This window comes from Thyridium curvatum, assembly GCF_004353045.1.
Source record: "Thyridium curvatum strain D216 chromosome Unknown NODE_14_length_560046_cov_85.173820, whole genome shotgun sequence".
Lineage (NCBI taxonomy): Eukaryota > Fungi > Ascomycota > Sordariomycetes > Thyridiales > Thyridiaceae > Thyridium > Thyridium curvatum.
Genome location: NW_022156769.1, coordinates 114,269 through 142,138, shown reverse-complemented (window position 1 = coordinate 142,138; position 27,870 = coordinate 114,269). Strand labels below are relative to the sequence as shown.

General features: G+C 54.3%; 10 protein-coding genes across 10 annotated transcripts; 5 read left to right on the top strand and 5 right to left on the bottom strand.

Moving 5' to 3' along the window:
* Positions 1-700: 700 nt before the first annotated feature.
* Positions 701-2,329, bottom strand: E0L32_003247 (uncharacterized protein; the record flags this gene model as incomplete). Its single annotated transcript, XM_031137526.1, has 3 exons — positions 701-1,925; positions 1,979-2,012; positions 2,077-2,329. 3 exons carry the CDS (start codon positions 2,327-2,329, stop codon positions 701-703), a joined length of 1,512 nt encoding a protein of 503 aa, XP_030998840.1.
* Positions 2,330-4,566: 2,237 nt separating this feature from the next.
* E0L32_003246 (uncharacterized protein) lies at positions 4,567-5,818 on the top strand (the record flags this gene model as incomplete). The annotated part of the gene is made up of 4 exons (XM_031137525.1): positions 4,567-4,588; positions 4,671-4,691; positions 4,756-4,974; positions 5,052-5,818. 4 exons carry the CDS (start codon positions 4,567-4,569, stop codon positions 5,816-5,818), a joined length of 1,029 nt encoding a protein of 342 aa, XP_030998839.1.
* A 156-nt stretch (positions 5,819-5,974) lies between these two features.
* On the bottom strand, positions 5,975-7,174 carry E0L32_003245 (uncharacterized protein; the record flags this gene model as incomplete). The annotated part of the gene is made up of 2 exons (XM_031137524.1): positions 5,975-6,935; positions 6,993-7,174. The coding sequence occupies 2 exons, from the start codon at positions 7,172-7,174 to the stop codon at positions 5,975-5,977; spliced, it is 1,143 nt and encodes a 380-aa protein (XP_030998838.1).
* A 383-nt stretch (positions 7,175-7,557) lies between these two features.
* Positions 7,558-8,316, top strand: E0L32_003244 (uncharacterized protein; the record flags this gene model as incomplete). Its single annotated transcript, XM_031137523.1, has 3 exons — positions 7,558-7,684; positions 7,775-8,093; positions 8,154-8,316. The coding sequence occupies 3 exons, from the start codon at positions 7,558-7,560 to the stop codon at positions 8,314-8,316; spliced, it is 609 nt and encodes a 202-aa protein (XP_030998837.1).
* A 66-nt stretch (positions 8,317-8,382) lies between these two features.
* E0L32_003243 (uncharacterized protein) lies at positions 8,383-9,615 on the bottom strand (the record flags this gene model as incomplete). Its single annotated transcript, XM_031137522.1, has 1 exon — positions 8,383-9,615. One exon carries the CDS (start codon positions 9,613-9,615, stop codon positions 8,383-8,385), a length of 1,233 nt encoding a protein of 410 aa, XP_030998836.1.
* A 666-nt stretch (positions 9,616-10,281) lies between these two features.
* E0L32_003242 (uncharacterized protein) lies at positions 10,282-11,352 on the top strand (the record flags this gene model as incomplete). Its single annotated transcript, XM_031137521.1, has 3 exons — positions 10,282-10,438; positions 10,497-10,827; positions 10,896-11,352. 3 exons carry the CDS (start codon positions 10,282-10,284, stop codon positions 11,350-11,352), a joined length of 945 nt encoding a protein of 314 aa, XP_030998835.1.
* Positions 11,353-12,798: 1,446 nt separating this feature from the next.
* On the top strand, positions 12,799-18,673 carry E0L32_003241 (uncharacterized protein; the record flags this gene model as incomplete). The annotated part of the gene is made up of 13 exons (XM_031137520.1): positions 12,799-12,916; positions 13,412-13,666; positions 13,752-14,524; positions 14,598-14,794; positions 15,428-15,513; positions 15,572-15,931; positions 15,989-16,140; positions 16,192-16,914; positions 16,962-17,089; positions 17,138-17,532; positions 17,587-18,183; positions 18,235-18,410; positions 18,467-18,673. 13 exons carry the CDS (start codon positions 12,799-12,801, stop codon positions 18,671-18,673), a joined length of 4,167 nt encoding a protein of 1,388 aa, XP_030998834.1.
* Positions 18,674-18,809: 136 nt separating this feature from the next.
* Positions 18,810-23,064, bottom strand: E0L32_003240 (uncharacterized protein; the record flags this gene model as incomplete). Its single annotated transcript, XM_031137519.1, has 3 exons — positions 18,810-20,547; positions 20,613-22,811; positions 22,883-23,064. 3 exons carry the CDS (start codon positions 23,062-23,064, stop codon positions 18,810-18,812), a joined length of 4,119 nt encoding a protein of 1,372 aa, XP_030998833.1.
* Positions 23,065-24,348: 1,284 nt separating this feature from the next.
* On the top strand, positions 24,349-26,009 carry E0L32_003239 (uncharacterized protein; the record flags this gene model as incomplete). The annotated part of the gene is made up of 3 exons (XM_031137517.1): positions 24,349-24,615; positions 24,706-24,760; positions 24,847-26,009. The coding sequence occupies 3 exons, from the start codon at positions 24,349-24,351 to the stop codon at positions 26,007-26,009; spliced, it is 1,485 nt and encodes a 494-aa protein (XP_030998832.1).
* Positions 26,010-26,151: 142 nt separating this feature from the next.
* On the bottom strand, positions 26,152-27,228 carry E0L32_003238 (uncharacterized protein; the record flags this gene model as incomplete). Its single annotated transcript, XM_031137516.1, has 1 exon — positions 26,152-27,228. The coding sequence occupies one exon, from the start codon at positions 27,226-27,228 to the stop codon at positions 26,152-26,154; it is 1,077 nt and encodes a 358-aa protein (XP_030998831.1).
* Positions 27,229-27,870: the final 642 nt, after the last annotated feature.

Genomic DNA, 27,870 nt, shown 5'->3' with positions numbered 1-27,870 from the left:
TGAGAGAATGGAAATCTGCTATCATTCCTATCAGTCTATTCCACTCCTAGAGCCACTTTATGCTAATACCTCGGCTCAGATCTCTGTGTCTTGGAGTCACGTCGGCTCGTAGGTTCCACCAATTCTTCCAGGGGGGCAGAACAATGTACGGATCAGACATTCACAACTGGACGCTAAGTGAATAGAACGACTTGGATTGTAGGGACACCGAGGACCCAAGTGAGTCAAACAGGTTGAAGATTGTAGGTGCAATTGAAGGAAGAATATGATGGGCCCCTTTCTGAGATCCAGTTTTCAGCAATGAGCAAGATCAGTGAGAGAACGGAAACAATGTCTGGACGCATTTTGGACGCTCATACTACGCACTTCTTCTAATTACTGTAATAGTCCTTCCCAAGACATAATAGGTACCGTAAGCTCAACTTCTCTCAACCATTCATGAGATACCCGCGCAGTGCTTGTCCATAACCTGTTGTCCACTTTCTAAGCCCAGCCCGAGACGAGTACCTTGAGAAGGAAAGATAACACCTATTGAAGCAATACACAATAGCAATATCAGCATTACTAACTAGTATCACCCTCGAGACGCACCCACCAGAAGTTCTCAGTCCTTTTGATGCGTTACCGTGGCCCCATTCCGGGATCTCCCTGTGAGATAAGGGGCCGTATCCGTAGCAGGTGGATCACGATCTCCTTCATTTTACTCCGTTATCGCACGAGCGGAACCGCCAGCCGATTCGCTCTTCCGAATAGGCGAACGTCCCAAGGCTTCTCTCTTCTCGTCCCCAGACAGCTTGAACAGATCCTCGCAGGACTGCCCTCTGACGCCATGACGCTGCGTATCCCTAATGGGGCTGACTGGGGAAATTGGCGGCGTATTAAACACCGTGTATGGATACAAGTCGTTAGGTGAAGCGGGGGGCGACACCATAGGAGACACCGGTGGGACTGCCTGTATCGCCAATGACGAGGCTGAAGTGGACGCGTCGAAAGGCCACTCAAGGGGTCGGGGTGGACGCTTTGGACTTGGGGCTTTTGTGTGGGCTGATGTCGTGATTGGGCCTGCCCGGTCCCGGTTTCTGGGTTTGTTGATTCCATTTCTCGAGAATGAGCCGAACGGAGCCGAAACAGAGGTGAGTGTACTGCCGAAGCTTGCTGTTTTTGTGGAAGCGTTTGACTGAGTGATGGTTCGTTGCGCTGTATCATCCCTGAATTTGACCGTCTCTTGCCGGGGCGACAGTCTCTCCTTCGACGGAGAACAAATCGGGGAGCGAGGAAAGGAGACTTCAGTTTTCTGTATCGGACTGTGCGGCGGCGAAAGGGAGGTCAGCGGCGGGGAGGGACACCGATTGCCCGGCCTCAACACCGAAGCAAGAAGTTTGCGGTCACGAAGCCTCAAGGGCGGGCTGAGAGGTGCAATGTCATTGCACGCTGACAAAGCTGGCGGTATGAGCGGTGTTGGTGAGCCACCATGAGGGTTTGTGGGACCGTGTGTCGTTCCGAAGAGCTCCTTGAAGCCATGACGGCGACGGCGCGACATCCGGCGTCTGTGTCTCCGGACCACTATCATCAAGCAAATCAGGAATATGATTCCCAAAGCTGAGCCGATCCCAATGGCGGCTCTGGCGCCAGTAGAAAGTGAATGACCTTCCGAATGTGGGTGAGTCTCGGCTGTTCTGATGGCACCGGTTGTTGAAGAGGCTGCTGGGCGCGCAGTATCCGTTACAAGCATGTTCTGCGTAACTGAGGTGGCGATGCCGGCTCTCGCACCCGCTGTTGATGAGATAGAAGAAAATTTGGCGTCATCTATGAATGCCCGGCATAAGCCGGGTTTCCCGGGGTGCTCTTGCTCCTCTCCTGATGTTGACACGCACGAGTAGCCTGAAGGAAGAGGACCCGGGTCGATGATACCCTCGTGGCCGATGCTGAGAAGGTTACATGAGCACCAAGACTTCCTGACGAGCAGAGTGTCGCTTACTTTTTACATCTGGTGATAATCATATCCACGTTTGCTATTGCCTGGGTCAGCATATGGACTTGTTCAAGACTGATTTCGAGTCCAGGTCGACGACTCACGATCCTGACCGCCTGGCACTTGTTGATCAATCGCGACGCCACAATAAGACGAGTCGCACCAATACAACGGCCAAAACTTCATGTTTGGCTTCCCTGTCGTAAGAGCAAGGCAGATATTTTCAAAATACTTGTCGGGCTCTGCTTCGAATGTCCGGAGGAAGGCCTCACCGCAACGAGTGATGCATCTTTGAGCATCATCCCTTCGCGCCCACCCAGCGTTCGGTGGCAGACTACGGCGGTAAGACTTCTGCATCCTGTTTGTTTGAGTAGAATTTAGCAGTCTATGTACCAGACTTGTCGTCTACGAATATTGTTTGTAAGCTTGTCGATACCGTCTTGTAGAAGCGAGTGACTCCAAGGGGAATGACGTAGCATTAACGAGAGACATGAGATTTGACAAGATGGATATCAGAGTTGAATAATTTCCATGATGGCGCACAGAGCCCGCCGGTCCTTGCTCAGTGTTGGCAGATCTGGCCCAAGGATGAAACCTTTCGAAAAACCGAATGTGTAGAAGTCGTCGAGCTGGAAGAAAGACCATTTCTCTTGGAGAATAGAGAAGATCCTGAATCGATATATTGAAGGCTGTCATAGTACACGGCGAAGGGACAGTGTTTGGGTGGAACAAGGGCCAAAGGTGCTTGTCAAACGAGGGCAAACCAACTGGCCATTACACATTATCTGGAGTTACACTTGTCTGTACAGTTCCGTCTTCAGATGATAGCAAGTGGCCAGAAACCAGATCAACGATGTCAACGTTCTGCATGTACCCGTGTTCCACAGGAGTCGCTAGATCTTCCCGACAAACCCGACCTCAGATGGCACAGAGAACTTCCCTGCCATTCAGGTGTTGAATTCCCTAAATTGTTCAACAAGGCCATCTCAATTAACGTGTGATGAAGCCCTTCTGCCCAGTAGATGGCACCAAAAGCCATCGACGCGGGACAGGAGTTGGCAACTCACTCTTTGCTGCTGAGCTGGAACATGGCTAGGGTCTGTGGCGTAGAGATCAATAGGGACAAGGTAGCTGTGTCGAAACGATTGGTGTTGATGCCGGTTTGCCGCGTCTTTTCTGTTCGCCGGAAGACAGCGAAAACTAGATGCAGATGGCCTGCAGGTGGCACGTACACGAGTTGGTAGCATGGCCGGGAGTCTCGCCGAGTGAGCAATGTGAACACCAACACAGTTATCTCCGAGACCAGCCATCAGTAGAATGGCTCTCCGTGGATGCAAAGATGGGACCGGGGGCTGTCCCTTCTAGGAATACCTTGCGAGTGTACGTACGAGATTGAGCAGGAGGTCTGATGGGCACTTGAGAGAACACCAGACGGAGATCCGCTTCTCCAATGTCCAATGGATTGACAACGTAGGCGAACAAGTACGAGCGGTTGCAACATTGATGAGACCTGCATTACTTCTGACCCAGTCCTGTGGTACGGTTTCACCCTCGACTGCGGACAGCGACCTCGAGTCCTCGCATTCGACCAGGGCTCTGTGTTGATTCAGCTTTGGAGTGCCGACTCATCTCACGAGCCATGCACGTGAAGGGTTTTCCTATGTTGCACAGCGAAATCGAGTGCACGAATCAGATTCCAACCTCACGAAATCCCGATAATGACCCTTGCCAGCTGGTTGACCCCTGGCCAGGCTCTTTTCGTATGGTTGACATGGATGAGGTGGAAGTTCTCTGCATCTCTCCGATCCCGAGAATCAGATGAGCTGACAATCCTTGTCAAGAACGTTGTTCTGACATATTACGGCGCCGCTCAAAGCTTCTAGAGTTCAATAGAAGTCCAGGAACGGATGTACAAAGCCTGCAGCGGGCGGCTACTGGGCAATGCACTCTTCAACAAAGCGCCTCCCATTTCTCCGAAGCGTCTTCCTCGGGGACACGAGTCTGTTCGCGAGAGCTTGTTTAAGTTGTGAAAGCTACCGCAATGGCAACACTGTCTCTGTTTACAGATATTAGTACTGAAGGCCCTTGGCAAATGAGAACTTGGACATTGTAATGAGGCTTCCAGCCTACAAAGTTCGCATCCATAGGAAACTGCCCAGTCCGAACGAGACCACAATGAGATCAGTGTGACATCGCCAGTATCCGGGAAAGTGACAGGTTGTGGAATGTAGATAAAATCATCTGGTGTTTTGCTACGCCGAGCAACTCCAGTCTCGTCGCTCATCCAACAGCCCTGCTTTGTACACTCCGATTGTTATGCTAGGGCTGTCAGGGCAAGGATGGGAGACGGCACCGACTCGTGTCCTCCAAAATGTGTGCTATTCCCGGAGAGGAGAAGGAAGAGCCGGATTTCAAATCGACTACCCCACGGCGGCCGGGCAAAGTGGATCTTGGGGTGGGCGGTGGGCGGGGGTTGTGGTGATGGCATTATCGCAAAGCGCTTCCCTTTTGCCCCGAGGTTATTATCGAACGTAACCGATCGAACAGCTTCAGTCTAGAATCTGAGAAAGTCCCCAGCGGCAGCAGTATTCATCATGACCAAGGTGTTGTTGACAGGTACGCACATTCGGTTTCGCTCATCCTCGTGAGAGAGGGATGTCCGTCACCAGAACAGCTCGCTAATCATGTCTGAGTACAGGCGGTTCTGGCTTCATTGCTGGTATGTACGAGAATGTAGTCTTATGCTTGACTGCTGTACTTGGGACTGACATATCCATGTGTAGCTCATATCCTGGACCAGCTGCTCCAGAAGGGGCACAAGGTCATCACCACCGTCAGAAGCGAGGAGAAGGCCGAGAAGATTCGAAAGGCGCACCCTGGAGATGACCTCGAGGTGGTCATTGTTCCGGATATCGCGAAGCCTGATGCTTTCGACGAAGTTGTGAAGTCGCCTGGCATTGAAGTTGTCCTTCACACTGCCTCCCCCTTTCACTTTAACTTCGGTAAGCACACACACCGCATCAGGCCCAGCCCAGACTTTATTCAAGGATAAGCTCGCTGACCTAATTCGGGGAGTCAGACGACCCTCAAACCGGGCTTATTGATCCTGCTTTGATTGGCACGACATCGATCCTCAAGGCCATCGCGCGTTCAGCCCCATCCGTCAAGAGGGTCGTCATTACATCGTCTTTTGCCGCCATCATCCACGAGGACCATCTTGAGGACCCCAATACGGTGTTCTCTGAATCATCCTGGAACCCGGTGACCATCAAGGACATCCACAACAGCAAGGCGACTGCCTACCGTGCGTCCAAAAAGCTTGCCGAGGAGGCAGCTTGGACATTTGTCCAGGATCCGGCCAACAACGTCAAGTTCGAGCTGGCTACTATCAATCCTCCATTGGTCATCGGGCCTGTTGCGCACTATCTCAATAGCTTGGACAGTATCAACACTAGCAACGCCCGGGTTGCGGACTGTGTCACAGGAAAGTGGAAGGAGAGCGGCCCTGCTCCTACAGGCGCTGCGCTCAACTGGATCGATGTCCGCGATTGCGCTCTAGCGCACATCAAAGCAGGCATTGAGCTGCCCGAGGCTGGTGGCAAGCGTCTGTTCACAACAGCCGGATCTTTCTGCAATAGAGGCATCTATGAGGTCATCAGGAGAAACTTCCCTGAGTACGCCGATAAGCTGCCTTCGCCTGACAAGAAGGGTGGGGAGATGCCGCCTGACGACAAGAGATACAGCTACGATGCCTCGGAAACGGATAAGATCCTTGGCATCGACTGGATTCCCTTTGAGAAGTGTATCATTGATACTGTCAAGAGTCTCAAGGAGGTTGGTGCCTAAGCAAAACCAGCGCATTCTGATGTTGCATTCATGCTGCAAGCCTCGTCGGGAGGCCTTCGAAGGAGGAATTAGGTAAATCAAGATGAATCAATGTAACCCATGGTGTGCTTCGTAAAAATCGTTCGTTTCATTCGTGCCAATCGCCCTCGCAGTGAATTACGGATCGATGTCCATAGGTTCCGAAGTAGCCTTTTCAAGCTCCTCAATCCTCCGCATGATTTCTTCTTTCCAGAGCTTGCTCTCATTCCTCCGGGCTTCACTAAGAAAGTCGTACCTGTCCTGGAACATGGTATCGGCTCCTCGAAGCTGCACGGATCCTTCTTCCGGGAACCGGTCTCTGCTCTCATCTCGACGATCCCCGTCCACCTTCCCATGGATGTTTGCGATATCGCGGAACCAATCGCTTTCTAACCATTTGCGGTCAGAGACCATGACTAGAGCTTTTTGGAGCTGCTTCGCCCGTACGTCCGACCACCCTTCCCACGCACTTGGGCCTTCTTCAGTATTTTTGGAGCCCACTAATGCATGTCGCGCCTTATTCAGGGCATCTATGATTGCGTTCTCAGCCGCTTTGTACTGATCCCTGTCATATTCCTCGATATCGTCTGCTTGCTTTGCGACGTAGAAGTATATTGAGCCCAAAAGCTCCGTCAGGTGGGTATGAACCCATTGGTCGTCTGTTCTATGCCCCTGGGGAGCGTAGATCGCCTGCATCCCTGCCATGACAGTAGGCCCGAGGTGCACATGGTCCAACTCCTTACACACGAAACGAGCAGTCGGGCGCACCCATACCGGAAGGGCATTTGGTGAGCCGCCTCCAGACACCCTATGAGACTTGATGCTGGACGGGGTGGCATTCCTGGAGACGGCCGGATTGCGGAATTGCGCTAGGGATTTACCCTTTGAGGGGGTGCCCTTGGATGCAGACGGCCGGGAAAATGGCGAACTTTGTGCTTCTAGAACCTTGGAGCTGGGGGTTCGTACTCGCCCGTTCCTTGAAGTGTTCAGCGATGAGCTGGGGAGAATGTTATCGAGGTGATTGTAGAGTCGCTTGTAGATCCGAGGCTGTATGGGCGGTCGCGGGTCGATTGGAGGTAGGTTCAATGATGTTTTGAGCCTTGGGGTTGAAGTGTCAGCAGCGGTTGTAATGGAGGATGGAACATTGAGACTTTACCTGTCACAGGCGAGATGTGCGCAAGCATACGTCCTCGCTATTTCCTCCTCGGCTTTCAACGTGCTTGCACGGTGACGAGATTGCACGAGCAGTGAACTCGCTAGATCGACCAATGTGGGTGGCAGAACCGCATTTTGAGTAGGGAGCAGAGACAGCAGAGTCTGCTCGATGGTGCGATTCATCCTTGCGATGACTGCAGTGGCCTGTTCTGACTAGCAAAGCCCATGTGAAGTTGTCGAGTTTGAGGTCGAGATCGATAACGCAAATGATGTCCACTGAAAGACGCGCTTGGCCCAAAGAGACGCGACTTGGACAATTAAGCTGTAACTAGCTCCACGCCTCCATCTGTCGTCATACTAAAAGTAAAAAGCACAGGCCTCCATAGTGAGCGCCGGCCCCTGAATTAGCGCTAAAACAAATGCTTATACAAGTACCGTGCACACCTGGCGACTGACCAGGCCGGGCTGATCAGTTGAAAGACGGGACGTAACGCAATATTCAGCCTTCCATTGCCAACCATAGCATCCCATCCTCCCGAAGATCCCAGTCAACACCCATTGACAGAATGCGCGCGGCTTTCTTTCTCGTACCCGGCCTTGTCGGCCTGGCCTGGGCGCATGGCGACCACGGTAGTGGCAGTCAAAAGCCCATTGTCGACGAGAGCGCAAACTGGATCACGAAGCACATGGCTGGTAGGAGAGCGTCCCACGCGAAGCCCACCCCTGGCCTCAACTTTGATTTTGAAAGGGAATCGTAGCTGATCCATCTACCGTTTGATACAGAGGAGCACCACGCCGCAGATTTCGATGCAGCCTCCTTCTTCGCCCTACACGATTACGACACCGACGGCAACTGGGAGCCCGAGGAGATCCTGCGTACTTATGGCCTGATGGACGAGTCTAACAAGCACGTCTCCCAGGAGCGCAAGGATGAGATCACGAAAAAGATCATGAGCCTGATTGATAAGAGTGGTGACGGAAGGATCACCCGCGAGGAATGGGTCGAGTTTCTCGGTTCGGGCGGTACTCTTCCGGACTTCGGCCATGGGCCTGGACACCATGGAGATGACGAGTATGAATACGAGATCCATCATTGGGAGAAGTGAGCATCCACCCCTCGCGGTCTGCGGGCCAGACAGCCGCTGATAAAATCTGTGACTAGGTATCACGACGAGAACACCAAACTTGAGGACCTGACACACCCCGAAGATATCGAGCATTTCAAGAAGCATGAGCAGATGGAAGAGGAGCAAGAACGCATAGAAGCCATGTCGAAACAGTCCATCGTTCTCGCAAATGTACCCATGAAGTTCAGGAGGCAGTAATGGAGTCGTCCAGTGCGGCGAGTGTGGTGACACGATTGAGACGAGTAACGCAGTATATGTATAATATTAATTTATTCTAGACCTTGCAACATATACGTCAAAGACGCAATGCCACACGTCTGGGGCAAATGTTTTGACCAGCTCGACATGTTCAACGTCGACCCAGCGTCTATCGCGCTCATCAGCCCCGGTCCACTGAGTCAACTGCTCGTGGATCGCCTTGCGGCGGTTTTCTATGTCACGAACTCCGACGTTCTCATGCAGGTGAAGCCATCCGTCACCCACGATTTCTAGCGATGGCTGCCATATGGGCTCGCTTGAGGGCAGGAAGCCACAGTTGACATGGAGCGCCTCGAAGTAGGTATGAGTCTCTCTCAGCTCTTGGACTCGACCGAGTGCCCTGGCATTGCTTTCCAAGAAGACCACAATGCGTTCTCCACCGGAAATCAGTTCTGCAGTGGGGAGTTCGAGAGCTTCTCCCGATACGACACGGACGGTCCAACCGTTTTTCAGAGCACCTCTTCTTAAGCCTTCAACGCTGTACGCATTGAGTTCCCAACAAAGAACTCTCATGCCAAGTCTAGCGTATGAAAAGACAAAATATCCGATGCCTGCATAAAGGTCGACAGCCCACTTATCCTTCAGCATGAACTTGGTGCGAGTCCGGCGTGCGGTGATGACTTCTTCTGCGTGTGATTCATCCGGGCTGTGGAAGGAGAGCAGGCGCGCCTTCTCCTTGATATTTCCTCGGCTGAACATGGTCCATCGAGGGGCCCAAGTCTGATATATGCCATTTTGTTTCGTGGACACCCAGAACGCCTCGTCAAGTGGCGCATCTGGTTTGGTAGGCCCAAAATCTCCGTAGAGCATTCGGAGCCCACTGGGACTTCGCAGGATGTTTTCCACTTCCTGGTCCTGAGTCTTTGTGTCGGACTCGACGTGAAGTGGAATGCCTTCGTTGACAGCGAGGTGGGTCACACGTTCTTGGGTCTTGAGCGATACATTGCTCAGGATCTCTCTGTAGAGCGCGGTCCTCTGGACCTCGCCGAGCTTGGCGAATACTGATTTCCACTGTGAGGAAGTGAAGCTGCCGCTGGGCAGCAGCACCATAGGTTCATAGAGAACCCATCTCTTTGGTCCCGAGCTGACCAGTCCAGCTACGTCAAGAGGGTTCAGATCATGATCTAATTCCTCGCTCGCATATCCGCTGAGACGCTGCGCCCAATCTGATATTGCCGTTGAGATTGGGTTGAGCTGTTTCTTCGAGGTCGATCGATGCGACCCGCGGTCAGGCTGCATGATGGATGGCAGGGCAATCTCCGGGAGTGATACTCGATCAACCCTTATTCGCCCGGTCCATTGTGCTGAGCGATCGGTGGTGTCCGTACAACTGGACAGGACAACGCTACAAGCTCACGAAGCTGGTATGGTTAAAAGCCCTTTGGAGAAAATCCCCACTAATGCACGGCAGCCGTCCGTGGTGATCCACTTGGCCTAGATCCAGCTATGGAACATGTAGAATGTATTTGAGCCTGTCTGAGGATTACTCGACGCGGCCATTCGGACAAGAAAAAGAGGTAGAAGGGCCCTGGAATCCAGCTACAATAATTCCACTGGGTATATAATTCTTGGATACCTTTATGAGAACAAGCTTCGTTATTGAGGGAGTCAGCACCACAGGTTGGAGAGCATTAAGTCATCACGCTTACAGTCAAGCTTACTTGCGGGGAAGAGGCCGTCTTACCACTGTCCATGTGGGGAAGCTGACCCAACCTACCTCGGCTCCCATTCCCTATATACAGAGCAGACTTCAAGACTCGAGACTCCAAAGACGATCAATCTCGATCCGTCAGCCTGCGACTGTCTTGTGTTCGACATTTGCTCATTTTCTCTAGTTCCTCGTGCCCCTTGCATTTCGCAAGAAGAACCCAGCAACAAGGGTCGCTCACCCATTTTCGTACAAGCATGGCGGACGCTGCGAAGCGCAGATTGCAAGCCATAGGCCAGCAATTAGCGCCAGCCGCGGGTAACAACGACACTTTTGAAGGTATTGCCAGAATCAAGCATGTCGCAGGGGCCTCCAACGGCCTGAGGGTCGGTGGAAAGGTCGTCATTATCACCGGTACGTGTATCTGGTGTGAGTTGCGCACAGGTCGTCCCTAATTGAAGACTGGACACAGGAGCGAACTCGGTCCTCGGTATTGGCCGTGCTTCTGCGCATCAATTCGCTCAAAACGGTGCAAAAGCTGTGTACCTGTGCGATTTCGATGAGACTCACCTAGAAACCCATAAGAGGGAGATCCAGTCTCTATACCGAGGCGTCGAAGTCCACACCCGCCGCTTCGATGCTGCGGATGAGGAGGCGGTAAAGGGCGTCATCAACGACGCCTTGAGCAGATACGGAAGACTGGATGTCTTTTTTGCCAATGCCGGCATTGTTGGCGCTCATGCCTCGTTCACCGACATTGACGAACAAAATTTCATGCAGACTCTCCGAGTCAACACGCTTGGGTTGGTTCTTCCCCCTACGATACGAACCTATAATAATATGGTTGTGTGGCATGACTGACCCTCTCTAGGCCATTCCTTGCTGCGAAACATGCCGTCCCGGCCATGAAGAAGACCTCTTCGGACAAGCCTGTCAGCTCTGGGAGCATCATCATGACGGCGTCGGTGGCTGGGCTCCGGTCCAATGCTGGCTCCACGCCGTATTCGGCGTCCAAGGCGGCGGTGGTGAGCATGGCACAGACGATGGCATACCAGCTCGCTGGCACGGGCATCAGGGTGAACGCCTTGTGCCCCGGCCTCATCGAGACGGGCATGACGGCAGTTGTCTTTGAGACTGCGCGGGCCCGCGGCACGGAGAAGAAGATCGGCCAGCTGAACCCGCTCAAACGTGGAGGCCATGCCGATGAGATTGCGCGCGTGGCCCTCTTCCTGGGGAGCGACGAAAGCAGCTATGTCAACGGTCAGGCTTGGGCGGTCGATGGCGGGCTGAGCGCCGGCCACCCGTACGTTCAAGGGAAGATGGGTTGAGCCTGGTCGTTACGTAAAAACACCCTCCATATGTGTAATTCATCCTGCATCATCAACCATTTTGGTAATGCCATTGCTACCTACTTGAAGAAGCATGACTCGTTTGCGTTTCCGACTGCGACTGCGAAGGGGCGGGCTTTCACAACGCGAGGGCTTCGAGCTGTCAGTAACCGCAGCTAATCATTACTGGTCCCAAAGAACGAGACATGTTGGTGTGTGCCTGCCCGTCAATAACCGTTTCTGTGTTGATTGCCATGCAGATCAGGGCTGGGATCGCTGAGGTGCATTAGTGCGGGCCGGTTCACATGGGCCTTCATGCGGACGGTAGCAGCGTAGCACACATGCAGACATCGGCATCTCAGGCAGAGCTGTGACGGAAAAGAAAAGTCCTTCCTTGGTTAGCCAAGAATGAGGATTGATACTTTATACGGCATCACAGCAAGTGCTGCATCCGTTGCTTTCGACAATTGATACCAATCTACCGAATTGATCTGCACATGCAGCGGTCCGGCGCATAAATCTCAAAGTCTTGACTGGGCACGTGTGAGGCTTTACGTCAAATCATGTCTGCAGGCTTAGCACTTAGTAATTAGTTGAAGCTGGAGACATCCAGTCACCCGAACTCGTCCAGGTGCAGGCAGGCTAGCTCCACAAGACCGCGCCCCTTCTCCTGCCAGGAGCAGCAATCAGGACCCGAGCTATCGCCTTCAGTGCTGATGCAGATGTGTCTAGTTGGCTTGAACTTACCTAGCAGCTGCCTTAGCCTCTGGGCCGGATGGCGGCGGGGATTCTGCGCCGGATCTCCAGCCTCTCCGTGCTCTCTGTAACTACTGGTGTGCTGGGGTGCGCGCAAAGAAGGGAATGGAGGCTAAGAATACCTCCAAGCTAAGTTACTCGCTCCGCCCAGCTCCAGATCCGCAGTAAAGTTTTGAGCCCCTCGGCTCCAGGTTTGCGATTTGCCAGCCCCTCCCGGTCGCTTCCATACGCCCACTCCCGGGACTTTCCCAAAACCTCGCTCACGCGATTACACCAGACCACCTGCACGTTGTGTCGGCTTGTGTCTCCCTGACAGCATAAGCCTCTACCTTTTCTTGCCAGAGGAGTTGTTGTGCGATCGTCAGCCGCTCCCTCGTACAAGGGTTCGACCTCCCCCGAGCAATTGGCCTCGTATACAACGACCACGGGTCTGCCGCCGCCTGCCGTGATCACCCCGGCTACACTTCCCACCAGACCGGCCGTCCCTGGATGCGCAGTTTATGCGATCGCAACTACCCATTGAGAGAGGGCTGGCACTGAGGGTCTCGGAATACCTGCGGTCGAATCCCAGTCGCGTCTGCACCAAGCCGCAGAACATCCTCTAATGGGCCACAACCTCGACGCCCAACTGCGTAACCACCAGATCCAATGGAACCGGTGTGCTTCCAGTGACCGAAGATAGAGAGAGCCATGGAGAAGAAGAATGGAAATGAGCACAAGTCCGACGCCGACTCTAAACCCAAGGACCATGCGACGGCTTCGGACGACCATAACAAGACGCCCAAGAAGCGGCGCAAGGTCAATCATGGTGTGTCTCTTTCTCTGCCCGGGCCCCGGCCGTCGAGGCCAGACCGACCCTGCTGCCCCTTCGGAACCCTTGTTTCTAGGCTAACGCTGCGTTCGCGTTCCTACAGCATGCGTATATTGTCGTCGATCTGTAAGTCATCCGACGCCTCCAATTCAGCGATTAATTGGTTCCTTTCCGCGGCCTGGCGCAATACTATTGCCTCCCTTTGAGGATCGTTGCAGGCCGTATTCGACCAAGAACCTATATGGGATATCGTTGGTCTGACTCTGGGCTAACGTATCTCCCAACTTTGCCTTGGCGCAGCATATGACATGCGATCTTGTACGTTCCACCACCCATCCTTTGCCAGCTTGGCCGTCCCCTCTGCCTCCTTGGCGGACCGGCTCAGCTGGGGCAAATCAGTGCTAAGAATCCACACGCAACAGGAGCGGCCATGCACACGATGCATCAAAAGAAATATTGGACACCTATGCCATGATGAGCCGCGCGATTCAGAGTCCAAGAAGACCAAGAGTGTGCTCGAGGGCTCGACTGTGGACGAATCGGCGTCCCAGTCCGACATTCGCAGTTCCATAGACCAGTCCGCCAACGCCATGGGCCCGCCTTCTTTTGACGCTGGTGCGGGACAGGCGTCCAAGTCTGCCTTCAATGCAGGTGCGCTGGGCAGAAGTAATCCGCTGCAGCTTGTGCAACCAACGCCTGTCACTGGGATCCAGCCCAACGCCATTAACACCGGTAATGCAAACCAATGTAGGCCTCTTCCCTGTTGCCCCCTTTCCCACCATCCCTGAAATGCAGACAAGTGGCTGAGGGCGTGATACCTGTGGATCAATAGTTGCCGGCTTCTCTGATGCGTGGTTGACGGCGCAAAATCATTTTCATGACATGCACAATTTCCACCCCAACTACATGATTGCTCCCGAGGTGAGCAATGAGTTCAACCTCCTGAACGACTTTCTTCACAGCAGTCTTCTCGATGACGGCGCGCTTCTGTCCGAGGACCAAACGCAACTCGCGCGGAACAGCCAGTCGGCAGACATGGTGACAGGGTTTCTTCCGGGCGCCAACACCAACAACAATAGTAGCATGCTCCCGCCGGGCGCTCTGGCTGCCGGTGCAATGGGCCCTCCCAACTCTGAACACGCCAGGGCGATCTCGCGGCCGGGCAGCGTTGTCCCAATAGACAAAGCCAGGGAGTACTACCTGCAAGCGGCTGATCCCGACGGAAACGACACCCCGGAGAACCGAATGGATCGCGTCCTCAAAGCAAAATACGAGGCTGGTCTCTTGAAGCCCTTCAACTATGTCAAGGGCTATGCGCGTCTTCATGCCTATCTCGACAGTCACATGGTCGCGGCCGCCTCGAAGCAGAGGATTAAGCGCCAACTCGACAGGTTTCGACCGAAATTCCGTGAGAAGATGCAAGCGCTCACCGACATGGAGCTTGTGTACGTCGAAATGTGGTTCGAGAAGACGCTGATGGAATATGACCGCGTCTTCGCCAGCATGGCAGTCCCTGCTTGTTGCTGGAGGAGAACAGGCGAGATTTTCCGAGGCAACAAGGAGATGGCCGAGTTGATCCACGTCCCCGTTGAGCAATTGCGAGATGTGAGTTGTTCACACCTTGTCCAAGCGACGTCCACAACCGCTAGCCGCAGCAACAAAGCTAACAAGCGCCCAGGGCAAGATAGCGCTCCATGAGATCCTGACAGAAGAATCGATGGTTAGGTACTGGGAAGAGTTTGGCACGATCGCCTTTGATTCGGCGCACGATACGCTCCTGACAGCATGCTCGCTGAAAAACCCAGACGACAAGTCCAACGATCCCATCGTGAAGTGCTGCTTCTCGCTCAAAATCCGACGAGACGATCACAAAATGTAAGCATATTACTTCGTTCTCTATTTATTTTATGGAGTCCTGCTCTAACCAGCCTTTCCCGTTCTCGTAGTCCCAGTCTGATCGTCGGCAACTTCCTACCTCATGACCCAGCTTGAGCTGTTCTTGATCATTATAAATCAGTACATACGTATATATATACCCGTCCCGGACACCGTCGCTTGGTCACATTGGTCTTTGTTTGTTGGGGTTTATTGGGGAAATGTCATGTTCGACATTGTAAAAAGCTTGCTGCATTTTCGGACCGGCTTCTGGGATGGATTCCGGCTCCCTCAGATCCAGTCATCGACAGGTCATCTGGGGAAACCACGTCTGCCACGCTGCTTATAGGCTCTGACGTTTGTGTTCACCAAAGGAAGGAACGAGAGAGAGGGGTTGGGTTGTTGCAGAAAGTAGGAGGGACAACAGCGCCATTTTGGTTCCTTCCTGGACGTGTCTCTCCCCATTCAGTCCCACTCTAATAGCGAATCATTCCCACCTCGTCCCAGTTCACGTTTGGAATAACTATGTTGATTTGATCACGGCACAACCTCCGAAGCTCTCGGTATTGCAACAAACCTTCAGCATTGAGAGCCAATCCCAGGAGCACCACCTTCTCATTCCATTCCAGCAAGTCTCGAGATGCCCGTTGGGGATGGCCGCAGCCATCGGCCAGGCACGAGCGCCACCGGACACGAGCAGCGTCTCAAGGCACTGCTTGGTACGTGATAATCATGACACAATATTATCTGAGGGAATGACCCTGACGACACCTCTAGCATTTGCAAAGGACATTCAGCGGCGCTTGAATGCCCGTCAGAATGATCTACTCGATGACGATGCCCTGCGGAAGAATATCCAGGACAACATACAAGATCTTCGAACAGCACGCCTCGAAGCATATGGCCATAGAGAACTCGATAACCTGGGAACAGAGCTTTGGAATACGTGTACACGACTGAAACGCGAGAATAATGATCACTATGAGGAAGCAACTGCTCACAAGGCTTTGCTTCTGAGCATGCGGGTTTTTGCCTTTCAGCTGCTCGATGCCGCACGATGGTCCAAGAATGAAACCACTGCGACCCAGCTTTTTCAGCTACTGAAACCAGCGTTGAAAGTAGGGAGATCATGCATAAGTAAGAAAGAGACAGAGACACCCTAAAGCTGACTTGTAGGAGCTAACCTCGGCATAGATGAGGGAGCGTTTGAGCACGCCCTGTTGATCTTGCAAAGAGCAACGGATCATCAAAAACGTCTGTCTGAGATCGTGCAATCGTCAGAGCAGGAAGACACTGTGGAATGCAAGCGTCTCGAGGCAGAGTGTCTGGTACTCCGAGTCGCTCTGGTATGACCGGCCAATCCCGCGATTCTGCTCACCCAATCTGACTAGGTCCAGGCGTGGCGAGAGAATCGACACGATATCGCAGAGCACGTGTACCAGAAGGCCGAAACCCTGAAAGACTCTCTAGATCCTCAATCTGCCGAATACCTTGCAGATGTCTTGTTTGAGATAGGCAAGGCCGCTTCCGAGAGGGAGGACTACGAGATGGCTGTCAAATGGCTCGAGAGGTCTTACGATATCATTGACCGGCAGAACTTGCAGGACTTGTCCAGAGATGCACTCGAGTTGCGCCTCTCTGTCTCCCAGGCTACCGTCACTGCGCTGCTCGGTCTCGATACACCACTTGCATTCGACAAGGCTCAGCGTGTTGTTGAGTATCTGGAGACTGAAATGGGGAATCACTCACTGGTTCTCTTACTTAGACTGGAGCTGCTCAACAAATCACCAGAAGGAAGTTTTGACGGCGAAGCATTTTGCGGCATCCTCCGACGAATGGTAAAGAGCTTTGGTTTTGTGGAACCACAGTACGAGCTGCTCAGACACCACATCCAGAAGCTACACGATAAGTGTCCCAGATTGGGATGTCAAATCCTGGATGAGTTCCTTGTCAAATTGATGGGCTATGAGAATCGTTCTTGGGTTGAGAAGCTGGTAATTATGCGGATGTGGATGACTACAAGTCAACGTGACTCCCTTGATTCAATTGAGGAAGCGCAGCAGATCTTCCAGAGCATGACCGAGCCATTGAGTGCGGAGGCCACGACGGCGGCACAGACAGTGAGTCTCCTGGGATCATACAGCCTTCACAAGCTAATGTCCTCAAGTTGGCGTGGAAGAAGATTGAATCACATTACAGCACTGGCGAATTTGACCTGGCCTTAAAGTGGTGTAAACTCTCGCTGTGCCGGGCGTTCGACAGTGCAGAACCTCTCAATAGGGCGAAAATTGAAAGGTAAACAGTGATATCTGGGCAGATGCTGGACAATATTGACCTCCACAGAAAGCTCTTGCTCTGTACTCTCAGCCAGAATGATTTGGACAGCGCACGAGCAGTCTTCTACTCGATGCCCGAGACCACGCAACAAGAGCCGGCGTCCAGATTCTTGTTGTTCAAGGTGGCAATTCGAAGTGGTGACCAGGAATTGGCCTCTGAGTGTCTCGATCGTATCAGCGTGCCGACGACTAATCCCGAATATCTATACGCTTGTGTTTTAGAGGCACAGCAGGCCAATAACACTCCTTGTACCATCGCTGCTCTGAAAAGGCTTGCAGATGGGTGCGAATTTCGAAGGCCAGGTTCAGTACATTTGCCTGCTTTGCTTCGATGCATGATTCGAGTCTCAAGTCCTCTCCTCACCAAATCCGCCGAAGGTAATTATGGCCTGGTCATGGACAGTATGTGTGAGGCTTTTGAAAGGGGTAGGTGCAAAGGATTATTCAAATTGACAGCAAAAAGGAATGCCAAGGCTCACAAGAAACCAGTTGTTGAGGGAATCTCGAGACAAGTAATCGACTCCCAAGGAAACCGACTTTTCGATATCCACGAACTTGAATGGTTCTCGAGGAATGCCTACAACATCGCTGTCAGACAATTGTCTGATTGGGACGCTCGTCATATAGTTCGAATACTGAATGCGTGCATCGGAATCATAGAACATTTTCCTTCGGATCTTCCTTCAGAGACTGCTGGGGATCTGGCCCTTAAAGCTCTGTTCTGTCATTTCCTGGCCGCCTCGGCTTTAGTTACCTTGGCGAGGTCCCAAGATAACCGAGAGAAACAAGTTGATGACTACTTGAAGATGCGACATCATGTGGCAGCTTTCGACAGTCAGATGCAAGCGCACGGAGAAGAACTTGATAGCATGGTTGTCAAGGACCTCTCGAGTAAGCAGTCGCTCCTTTTCATGTTCGACTTTGAGGGTGCTATACAGCTCAATGAATGGACCGAGCTCGTCGAAATTATACGAAAGGCGACTGCCTGTAAGAGTCTGGTGACCTTCCAGGGCATGGCCGACTGTCTACTTCGATCACATGCTCCTCTAAAAGGTGAGCTCAAACCCTGAACCACTCCACTGCTGGTGACTGACCAGTATGAAGAGCTCAATTCCGCAATGCGAGCTCTGATCGACGAGATATGGAGTCTTGAAGGATTCACAGCGGCGAAACTCGCCAAGTATGTCCGATGCCTCTTCCAGGCCATTTTACCTCGTGGAGATGACCTGGCTTTCGAGTTGCTCGGCAAAGCAGTCGCAATGGCCGGTGAAGCGTTCGAGGTATGAAACCGAACAAACCATCAACTACATGTGCTAACAGGCACCGGCAATCATAGGCTGGTCACCCCATGGCAAGGGAGGACACCGAATGGATCGCAGCGTCCGCGTACAACCATGCCATTGAGTGGTATCACGGGGGCGACAACACGAGCTGCACCCGATGGGCCGAACGAGCTATGATGTTGGCTCGATACTGCGACGATGATGGGCAATTCGAAGCGATGTTGCACAAGAAGTACACATCACTCAAGCTTGATGCTTGATTCTCCCCTTGGACAATGACGACGGAGTGATCGCGACTAGCATGCAGAAGATCGTTCGTTGCTCATTACTACCTCAAAATGCAAAATAAATGACGCGCCTGGCAGACCCATACGTGGAAAAGATCGAGACATAGTCTTAAATAGCGATGAAGAAGCTCTTCTCCCCCTCCTTGGGTACAACCCGTGCCCGCTCCATGATCGGGTCTACGCAGGCAAGCCTGATCCTTTCCGGTGTCGCCGGGCTTTCCAAGCGCAACAGTCCGTCCTCGTTGCCCTCCTCCGCACCGTCTGAACCGACCTTGGCCACGACTCCGTACTGAGCCCTCGCCGCTTTGAGCGCGTCGCGGATGGCAAAGAAGACGGCGCTGCCCATGAAGAGCGGCGGCTCGCCCACGCCTCTGCTCCGCTGAATCGTGCGCAAGTCCTTCCACTCGACGTCCTTGAGCAGGCTGATGTTGAACACCTGCGGTATGTCGCGGAAGCCCGGGATCTTGTACGCGCCGGGGCCCCGCGTGAACAGGTTGCCGGCGCCGGCGCCGTTGCGCAGCCACAGGCTCTCCTCCATGGTGAAGAGGCCCATGCCCTGGACGAAGGCGCCCTGGATCTGGCCGTAGTCGATCGAGGGGTTGATGCTGCGGCCGACGTCCATCTTGACGTCGGCGCGCAGGCAGGTCCAGGTGCCCGTCAGCGTGTCGATCTCGACCTCGGCGGCGGTGACGCCCTGAGTGAAGTAGAAGAACATCTGGCCCTTGTTCTCGCCCCAGGTGTACCCGATGTCGGGCGTCTTGTAGAAGCCCTGGGCCGAGAGGTTGACGCGGTCAAAGTAGGCCGCCTCGGCGAGCTCCTTCATGGGCGCGGCGGGGCCGAGCTTCTCCCGGTAGGGGGCGAGCCGCTCGTTGAGCTGGGTGCAGGCGTTGTGGATGGCGTAGCCGTTGAGGTCGGACGAGGCCGAGGCCGCCGTGGCCGAGGCGTTGGCGACGGTGTTGGTCGCCGTCTCCGAGATGAAGACGCTGTTGAGGGGCACGCCGAGGGCCTGGGCCGCGATCATGGTCATCTTGGTGTGCAGGCCCTGGCCCATCTCGGTGCCGCCGTGCGCGACGAGGACGGAGCCGTCGTGGTAGATGTGGACGAGCGCGCCCGCCTGGTTGAACCAGAGCGCCGTGAAGGAGATGCCAAACTTGGTGGGGACGATGGCGAGGCCGCGCTTGCGCCACTTGTGCTCGTCGTTGAACTTGGCGATGGCCTCGCGCCGCTCGTCGTACCGCGACTCCTGGAGGACCTGCTTGTACATCAGGGGGACGTGCCAGTCGGTGAGGGCCTGGTTGAAGTGCGTGAGCTCCTCGTCCTTGTAAAAGTTGATCTCTCGGAACTTCTCGACCGGCATGCCCAGCCGGTCGGCCACCTCGGACATGTAGCTCTCCGCTATGAACATTCCTTGAGGGCCGCCGAACCCGCGAAATGCGGTATTGGACATGGTGTTTGTCTTGCAGATGCGCCCCTTCACGTGGATGTTGGGTATCAGGTAGCACCCGTCGCTGTGCGTCATGGAGCGCTCGCATACCGCTGCCGAGAGGTCCCACGACCATCCGCCGTTGTTGAAGATGTCGAGGTCGAGCGCTTGTATCTTGCCGTCCTTGTTCACGCCCACTTTCCACTTGCCGAGGAATGGATGTCGCTGACCCGAGGTTACCATGTCTTCTTCGCGAGTGAGCATGCAGCGGACCGGCTTCTTGGTCTTTTGCGCGGCCAGGGCGAGGATTGTGCTGAGCTGCACAGATCTGGTTTCCTTTCCTCCGAAGCCTCCTCCCAGCCGCTTGACCTTCACCACGACCTTGTTGGCCTGGACCTCCAGCATTCGAGCAGCGTACGTTTGTCTACAAGACATGGTCAGAAACTCGGCTAGCTTGTGGCAGGGGGCGTGGTCAGTCAGCAAACTTACGCTTCGTTACAGTTCTGCGTGCTGGACCAGATCTCCATCTCACCATCCTCAGGTTTCGGGATTGCGAGTGCCGCGTTCGTCTCGAGGTAGAAGTGCTCTTGCCCACCCATCCTAGTCACGCCCGTGAAGACGTGATCGCAGTTCTCAAACGCCTCTTCAACATCGCCCTTCTTGATTTCCCGGAAAAACTTGAAAAAGCTCTCCTGCTCGATGGCTTCCTCCATGGTGAAGACTGCTGGCAATTCCTCGTACTCGATCTTGACGGCTCTCGCGCCTTCGGCAGCCTTGAGCGCGGATGTTGCCAACACCATGGCAATGGGCTGCCCCGTGGTGAAAACCCTGTCCTCGGCGAAGAATAGCTCCTCAAAATGGGGTGCACCCCAGCGATTCAGTTCTGGGCTCGGCACGTCGTTCTTGTCGACAATGTCGACCACCCCGGGAAGATCCAAAGCCGGGGCATAATCGATCGACAGAATCTTGGCGTGCGGTTTGGTGGATAGCACGAAACAGCCGTGAAGTTCGTTGGCGAGAGGGGGGATGTCGTCCGTGTATTGAGCTTCACCCGTGGTCTGTTTGAGTGCAGCAAGATGCGGATTCGCCTTGCCCACAATTTCTTGCTGGTATGCCTCTGTAGATCTCTCGTCGACGGTTCCGGTGGCAAGCTCTCTTTCCAGCTCCTCAACGGCTTGTGTGTCAACGTCACTCGCATCCTTCATATCCAGCATGCAATCATGATAGAACCTGTAGAAGAACCCCAAAGCAAGCGACTTCCTGTACGATGCCATGCCACCAGGAACGCCAAATTGCAGATCAAAATCCCTCCCCAATGCGTTCATAGTTCCCTCTAGAGTTTCCTTGTCAGCAAGCTTTTTCCCCTTGAGGAATTCATTGGCGGATTTTGCGGCTACTGTCATGGGAGCCATGCCGCCATAGACTAGATTGCAGTCCTCGACAATGCCTGCAGCGTCCAGGCGAATTCTCAGAGCTCCCGTCACGATGGCAATGTCGTCGTCTTTCCTCTTAGCCTGTTTGTAGGCCCTGAAAATCTCCCCCTTCGAATGTGTAAGGGGGATACGGATGGCCGCAATGATACCGTCCGGCGGCAGTGCCGTCCTTCTGTAGCCCTTGAAGAAACCCGACATGGGTATATCGACCGTGTCAGTTTTCGACTTTGCGATGAGAACAGCATCCGCGGCCATGAATACCGGGTTGAGGTCAGAGATGGGCGACGCGGTAGCAAGGTTTCCAGCTGGGGTGCCGACGTTTCTTATTTGTCGACCGGCAAAGTATTTCAGTTGCTTATGGATAGCAGAAAAGACCTGGCCCCTCCTCTTGCCATAGTGTTCGACAGCTTCAAGGCAAATGTGTTCAAGATCTGTCAGCACGACATTGCCTCCAATCACAAGATGGTCGTCCTCGAAAGAGTATTGCCTCAACTCGGGAATATCTCCCACAAAGACCGAGACGGGGTATTTCTGAGCCTTGAACTTGACTTCGATCTGAGTTTCGGTGCTGCCGCCGATGATCTTGGCATCCGGATAAGCGCTCTTGATATCTAGCAGTTGGTCGACAGTCACTGGCCGATACCACCTCTTCCTTTTGTTTCCAAAGGCCAAGGGCTTGAAGTCATGCTTTTTAAGTGAGGGAGGGAAGATGAGTTCTGTGTCGGGGTTGTACTCGATGAAGCCTGGCGGTGTGAATCTCTTGATAGGCTGGCCATCTTCAAGGCTTTTGGCCTTGCAACAACCGCCGGCGCCGTTTGCGCCATTGCCATTCTCCATACAACAGCCTGTGCCGCCGTTGGTGGTAGCCTTCCCACACGACTTGCCGGTGCTGAATGTCTGAGCTGCATCGAGAATCGAGCGGTAGCCGGTACAGCGGCACAGATTACCATCGAACGCCTCCTCGATATCATGATCACCAGGGCTGTCGTTGTTTCGGAGCAGCGCGTACAGGCTCATGACAATGCCAGGGGTGCAGAAGCCACATTGGCTACCGTTGCTCTTGGCGACGCGCTCCTGCGCGGGATGGGGCTTCTTGACGTTGCCGATCCCTTCTATCGTGATGACGTGCTTGCCATCAACGCTGGCGAGGGGAGCCAGACAGGCATTTACACTGGCGTGGTAGATCTTCTTGGTAGTTGGGTTATACTGGCTGACGACAACCGTGCAGGCGCCGCACCCGCCTTCGCCACAGCCGCTGAAGGTCTCTTGTCAGCATATATGGCGATGAGATTGAGACAAGAGGTTTCGCGCGTATTGGAGGCTTACAGCTTGGTCCCGGTCAGACCGATCCCCCTCAGATACTCCAATAGAGTCACCTCGGGGTCGATCTCGTCGAGCACAACGCGCGTGCCATTGAGGTAGAAACGGAGAGTGTCGTTATAAGTCGTGGTCAGGGACGCGATGGAACCAGCGGGATCCGGCGCTGGCGAGACGGCACTGGGGGCCATGGTTTCGAGCAGGGCCGTCAAGGGGGGGTGTTCCCGGGAGACAGAGAGAAGCAAACGGAATTGCAACCCATTCACCTAGATCCTCCAGGAAACTAATATACAGACACTTATTAACGTTTCGGTGTCCTGGAGGTGGCGATGGGACGTCAGTTAGGTAACCCAAGTTATGGTAGGGCGCGGGCCAGGGAGAGTGCTCACCCGCCTTATCTTTTTGACGGGCAGGCGTTACGTCAACTGCTGCCAGCCACAGAATAGTTAAACCGTGGGTAGAAGAAGTGTATGGGTTTGAATGAGTGAGATTGACAACTCGCCCCCCCGCGTCAAGCCGTCCATACGCGTGAAGAAGACAGCGTTACTACTTGATCCATTCATTGCATCATCAGCCACTCTGGCCGTGTTTGCTATCTCTCGAGCTGCTGGTTGGCTTATCACAGATGTCAAGCGGGCTGTTTTCCCCCACCATCTTGGCAACCTTGGAAGCTTATCGCCTCGGATTGGGGTAACGACAAGGGTTGTTTCAGGTGGGGTTGGCGCTGGTGTCGAGGGTCAGGTGGGCTCGACTCCACCATCCATCACTGTATGGAGTACCTAAGCAGAGAGCGACCAGCGCGGATTGGGTGGCCACACTCGGCCTAGAACTCGGGTTAGTAAGGCCTAGGCAGTGGATTCCATTGTGAGCGACACAGGGCAGGTAATTAGTAAAATACAGGGAGCTTGTCGTTCTTCATCCATCAGTCTTGCCGATTATCGCCAGTCTCCTTTGTCGCGGCGTCAAGTACAAAAAGACTGTTCAGAGCTGGTTCAATATGAGAACCAAACCACTGGCCCAAGGTTGGCTTTTCTTGCAGGTGGGTTCGCATAAACGCCAGGGGCATCGTGTCGGCAGTTTGAGTCTTTTGTTCAAACATTCTTCCGTACCCCTCTTTCCTCCCCCCTATTCCAGACACATCAACTGCACCGACAGTACCGATGCATCCCCGGCTGTGGGTTCTTGGTGTTGGCGACGAACCTCGCATCCTTGTTCTGTCTCCGACAGCCTGAACTATGAAGCGGACGCTTAGCTCTTCCTGCCATGTGAACCTTGCTCTATAACCCGGGAGCCGCCCGCTTCAGGGGCCTCGCTCTGGGTGCCGTTCGCAGGAGATAAATGCAATTCGGAGCCGATGCACGCAGTCCTCTCCAGGGAGAAAATAAACAGACTGTTCTCTTCCACGTTGTTGTTTGAAAAGACCCCAACTATTTGCCAGTCAGAGTATTATCCCTTTGAGTTTTGCAGTTGACACAATGGGGAGCCTTGATCAAAGGGAGTTCTTCAACATCGTCAACGATGAGCGCAGAGGTAGCTCTGTCACTCATCGAGTGACCGACCCTCGGACCGAAGAAGACCTGTGGGAGTGTCCGGTCGCATCTACCCAGGACCTTGAGGATGCTATTGATGCCGCAAACAAAGCATTTCCGGCGTGGTCCAAGACGACCCTTGCCGAGAGGCAGGCACTACTCGTCAAGATTGCCGATCGCATCAAGGAACACGCTGCCGAACTCACGGAGCTGGTTATGAGAGAGACTGGAAAATCAGTTGAGTCTCCACGACACGGGCTTTGAAGATAACCAAGATCTGACTCCGTGCAACTCATCCGATAGGCACTCATGGGGGCCATCGAGATCAACAACACGGTGGAACAAACGCTATACTATTGTATGTGCGCCCTTTGCGCTCCTACTGTTTTGCATCTCGCATACATGGGAGAGGCCTTTCCCTTGCTGACCCGTGACACTCGATAGCCAAGGTTGGTCTTGAGGACGAGGTGCAGTTCGAGGACGAATCGATCAAGATCATAGCCACACACATGCCTCTTGGCGTCGTCGGTGCCATCTGCCCCTGGAATTTCCCCATCATCCTCAGCAATATCAAAATTGCCTCCTCCATTGTGACCGGAAATTGCGTCATCATCAAGCCCTCGCCTTTCACCCCCTACTCTGTGCTCCGCTCGGTGGAGGTCTGCCTCGGCGTGCTGCCCAAGGGCGTCTTGCAGGTCGTCAATGGCGGCGCCGACCTCGGCGCCCTCATGACGCAGCACCCAGGCATCCACAAGATCAGCTTCACGGGCACCATCGCCACGGGCAAGCGCGTGATGGCCGCGTGCGCCCAGACACTCAAGAAGGTGACGCTGGAACTCGCGGGGAACAACGCCGCCATCGTCTGCCCGGACGTCGACATTCCCCACGCCGTGGCGCAGACCGCCGCCGGCAGCTTCTTCAACGCGGGCCAGATGTGTGTCGCCACGAAGCGCATCTATGTCCATCGTGACATATACGAGCCCTTTGTCAAGACATTCTGCGAAGAGGCGTCCAATGCCTACGTGATCAAGGATGACCCGCAGGAGATGAGCCTCTTTGGGCCGGTGGCCAACAAGATGCAATTCGATATCGTCAAAGACATACTCGAAGATGCCAAGAAGGCGGGCGGCAAAGTTCTCGCTGGCGGAAAGGTCCGAGACGGCAAGGGCTTCTGGATCGAGCCGACTGTGGTTGCTGAGCCCCCCGAGGACTCTTTGCTTGTTCAGGAAGAACAGTTTGGTGCGTTTTCTTCTCATCACATGTCGGAAAAGAGTAGACATCAAGACAAGAGTTCGCTAACCAACTTCTCCAATCTAGGCCCGATCGTGCCAATACTGTCTTGGTCCGAGGAAGATGATGTGATTTCCCGGGCCAATCTGGACAATTCTGGACTTGGAGCTACCGTGTACTCCCAGGATCTCTCTCGGGCCGAGCGCATTGCGAGACGGCTTGAGGCCGGGACTGTTTGGATCAATATGTCTGAGAAGCCCAACCCGGGTGCATGGTTTAGCGGTCAGAAGAACAGTGGATTTGGTGGTGAGATGGGCAAGCAGGGATTGCTCTCCTATTCCTACACAAAGAGCATTCACTACCCCAAGGGGAAATAAGAGGAGAAAGCCTACGGGCACTTCTTATGGGATCATGGTTGTTCTATTCACACTGTCTACTTTTTCTACAAAAAAACAAAAGAAAAGAGCACGTATCATCCAAAATGCACACTGTCATTCCTCCCTACTACTTTCCAGAGAATCACTTCTCCCCAGCCGCAACAGCCCTCTCCCGGAACGCCACGAGCTGCCGGCCCATGTCGGCGATCGTCTCCTCGGGCGCCCGGAACGTCAGCCCGAGGACCTCCCTCGCCAGCGCGCCGCTGCCGTCGTACGAGCCCTCCTCGGGCTGCGCCTGGTCCGGCTCGCCGCGCGGCACCGTGGCCGCGAGCTCGGGCACGCGCTCGCGCAGGATGTTGGCCGCCCGCTGGTACGTCATGTTGCCCTGCTCGGCCGTCAGCAGGAACCGCCTGCCGCCCGCGGCGGGCACCTCGGCCGCCAGCAGGTGCGCGCGCGCCAGGTCGCGCACGTCGACGTAGAGGTGCACGCGGCCCGGGACGATGGGGTCCGCGGGGCCGAGCCCGGGCCGCGCGAGGCTGGCGTAGATGCCGAAGACGGACTCGGGCAGGTCGGCCGCGCGGGCGACGGCGGAGGGGTCGTACAGCGGGCCCAGGACCAGGGGCGGGTTGAGGGCGACGAGGTCGAAGTTGGGCCGCTCGTCGCGGACAAAGTCCCAGGCGGCCTTCTCGGCGTACTTCTTGGAGGCCTGGTAGACGAGGCCCATGTTCTCCGACACCAGGGCCTGCTCCCAGGTCACCGGGTTCCAGTCGGACTCGTCGTAGACCTTGGGCGGGTTGGTCTTGCCCGCCCCGCCGTTGACGATGGCGGCGAAGGACGAGGTGAGGACGACGCGCCTGACGGTCGGGGCGTGGGCCTTGATGGACTTGAGGATGCCCGTGGTGCCCTTGACGGCAGGGTCCAGGAACTCCAGGTTGCTGCTGTTCTTGCGGAAGTTGAAAGGGCTGGCAGAGTGCACGACGGTGTCGAAGGGCGGAGACGACTTGAGGACTTCGTCGAAAGCGCCCGGGGTCGTAATGTCGGGCACCACGCCAAAGTCCAGCTGTGAGGCCGGGTACTTGCTGAAGATGGAGGCGAGCTGGTCGGCCTTGGCCTGGGAGCGGACAACGCCGCGGACAGAGTGGCCATCCTCTAGGTAGGCGGCCAGGATGTGCTGCGCAATGAAGCCATTGGCTCCAGTGAGAAGAACCCTACGAACCATTGTGATATCTAAACAAGCGGTACTGTATTTTCTGGACTGGAGAGTAACTGAAAGGAGAAGACAGACTTGGTCTCCTGTGTAGCAGAGGGTGTAAGTGATGTTATATTGATCTGGCAAGACAAGTACCTCCCGAGACTCGACGAGATCAAGAGAGGACGGGACGCATTTATAGATCTCCTACATTGCTGCGGCGAGACTCCGCCAAAGGCAGTTACCTAACCATTACAGAGCAAGCCATCGAACGGGTCCGGCTCTATACAGCCGCATGATGTCGGGAGTGGAGACAGGAGCTCTGATGGCAAACGCCGGAAGCAATATGGCGGAATCCACAGGAGACTTAACGCCGAACAGTCTCAAAGAGTCGCACCAATTTTGTTAGCTGCGCCCACCGGCAGCCATACTTCTCGCTAACGAGTAAACCGTGAACAATCGCCGAAAAGTGACCTCGACGAGTTCTCTTGTCTTCGACTTCATCTTCAGAATGGCTGGATATTAGACTATATCCGGGAGAAACCCACACCTCATGAGATCTCTGACGCAATAGCCGTCGGTCAGGGAGGGTATTATTCATCATATTTCCAAGTTTGCAAGCGATGATCAGGTCGGGTCCCATGCTGTTCACAGAAGTACTTGACTTCCCAT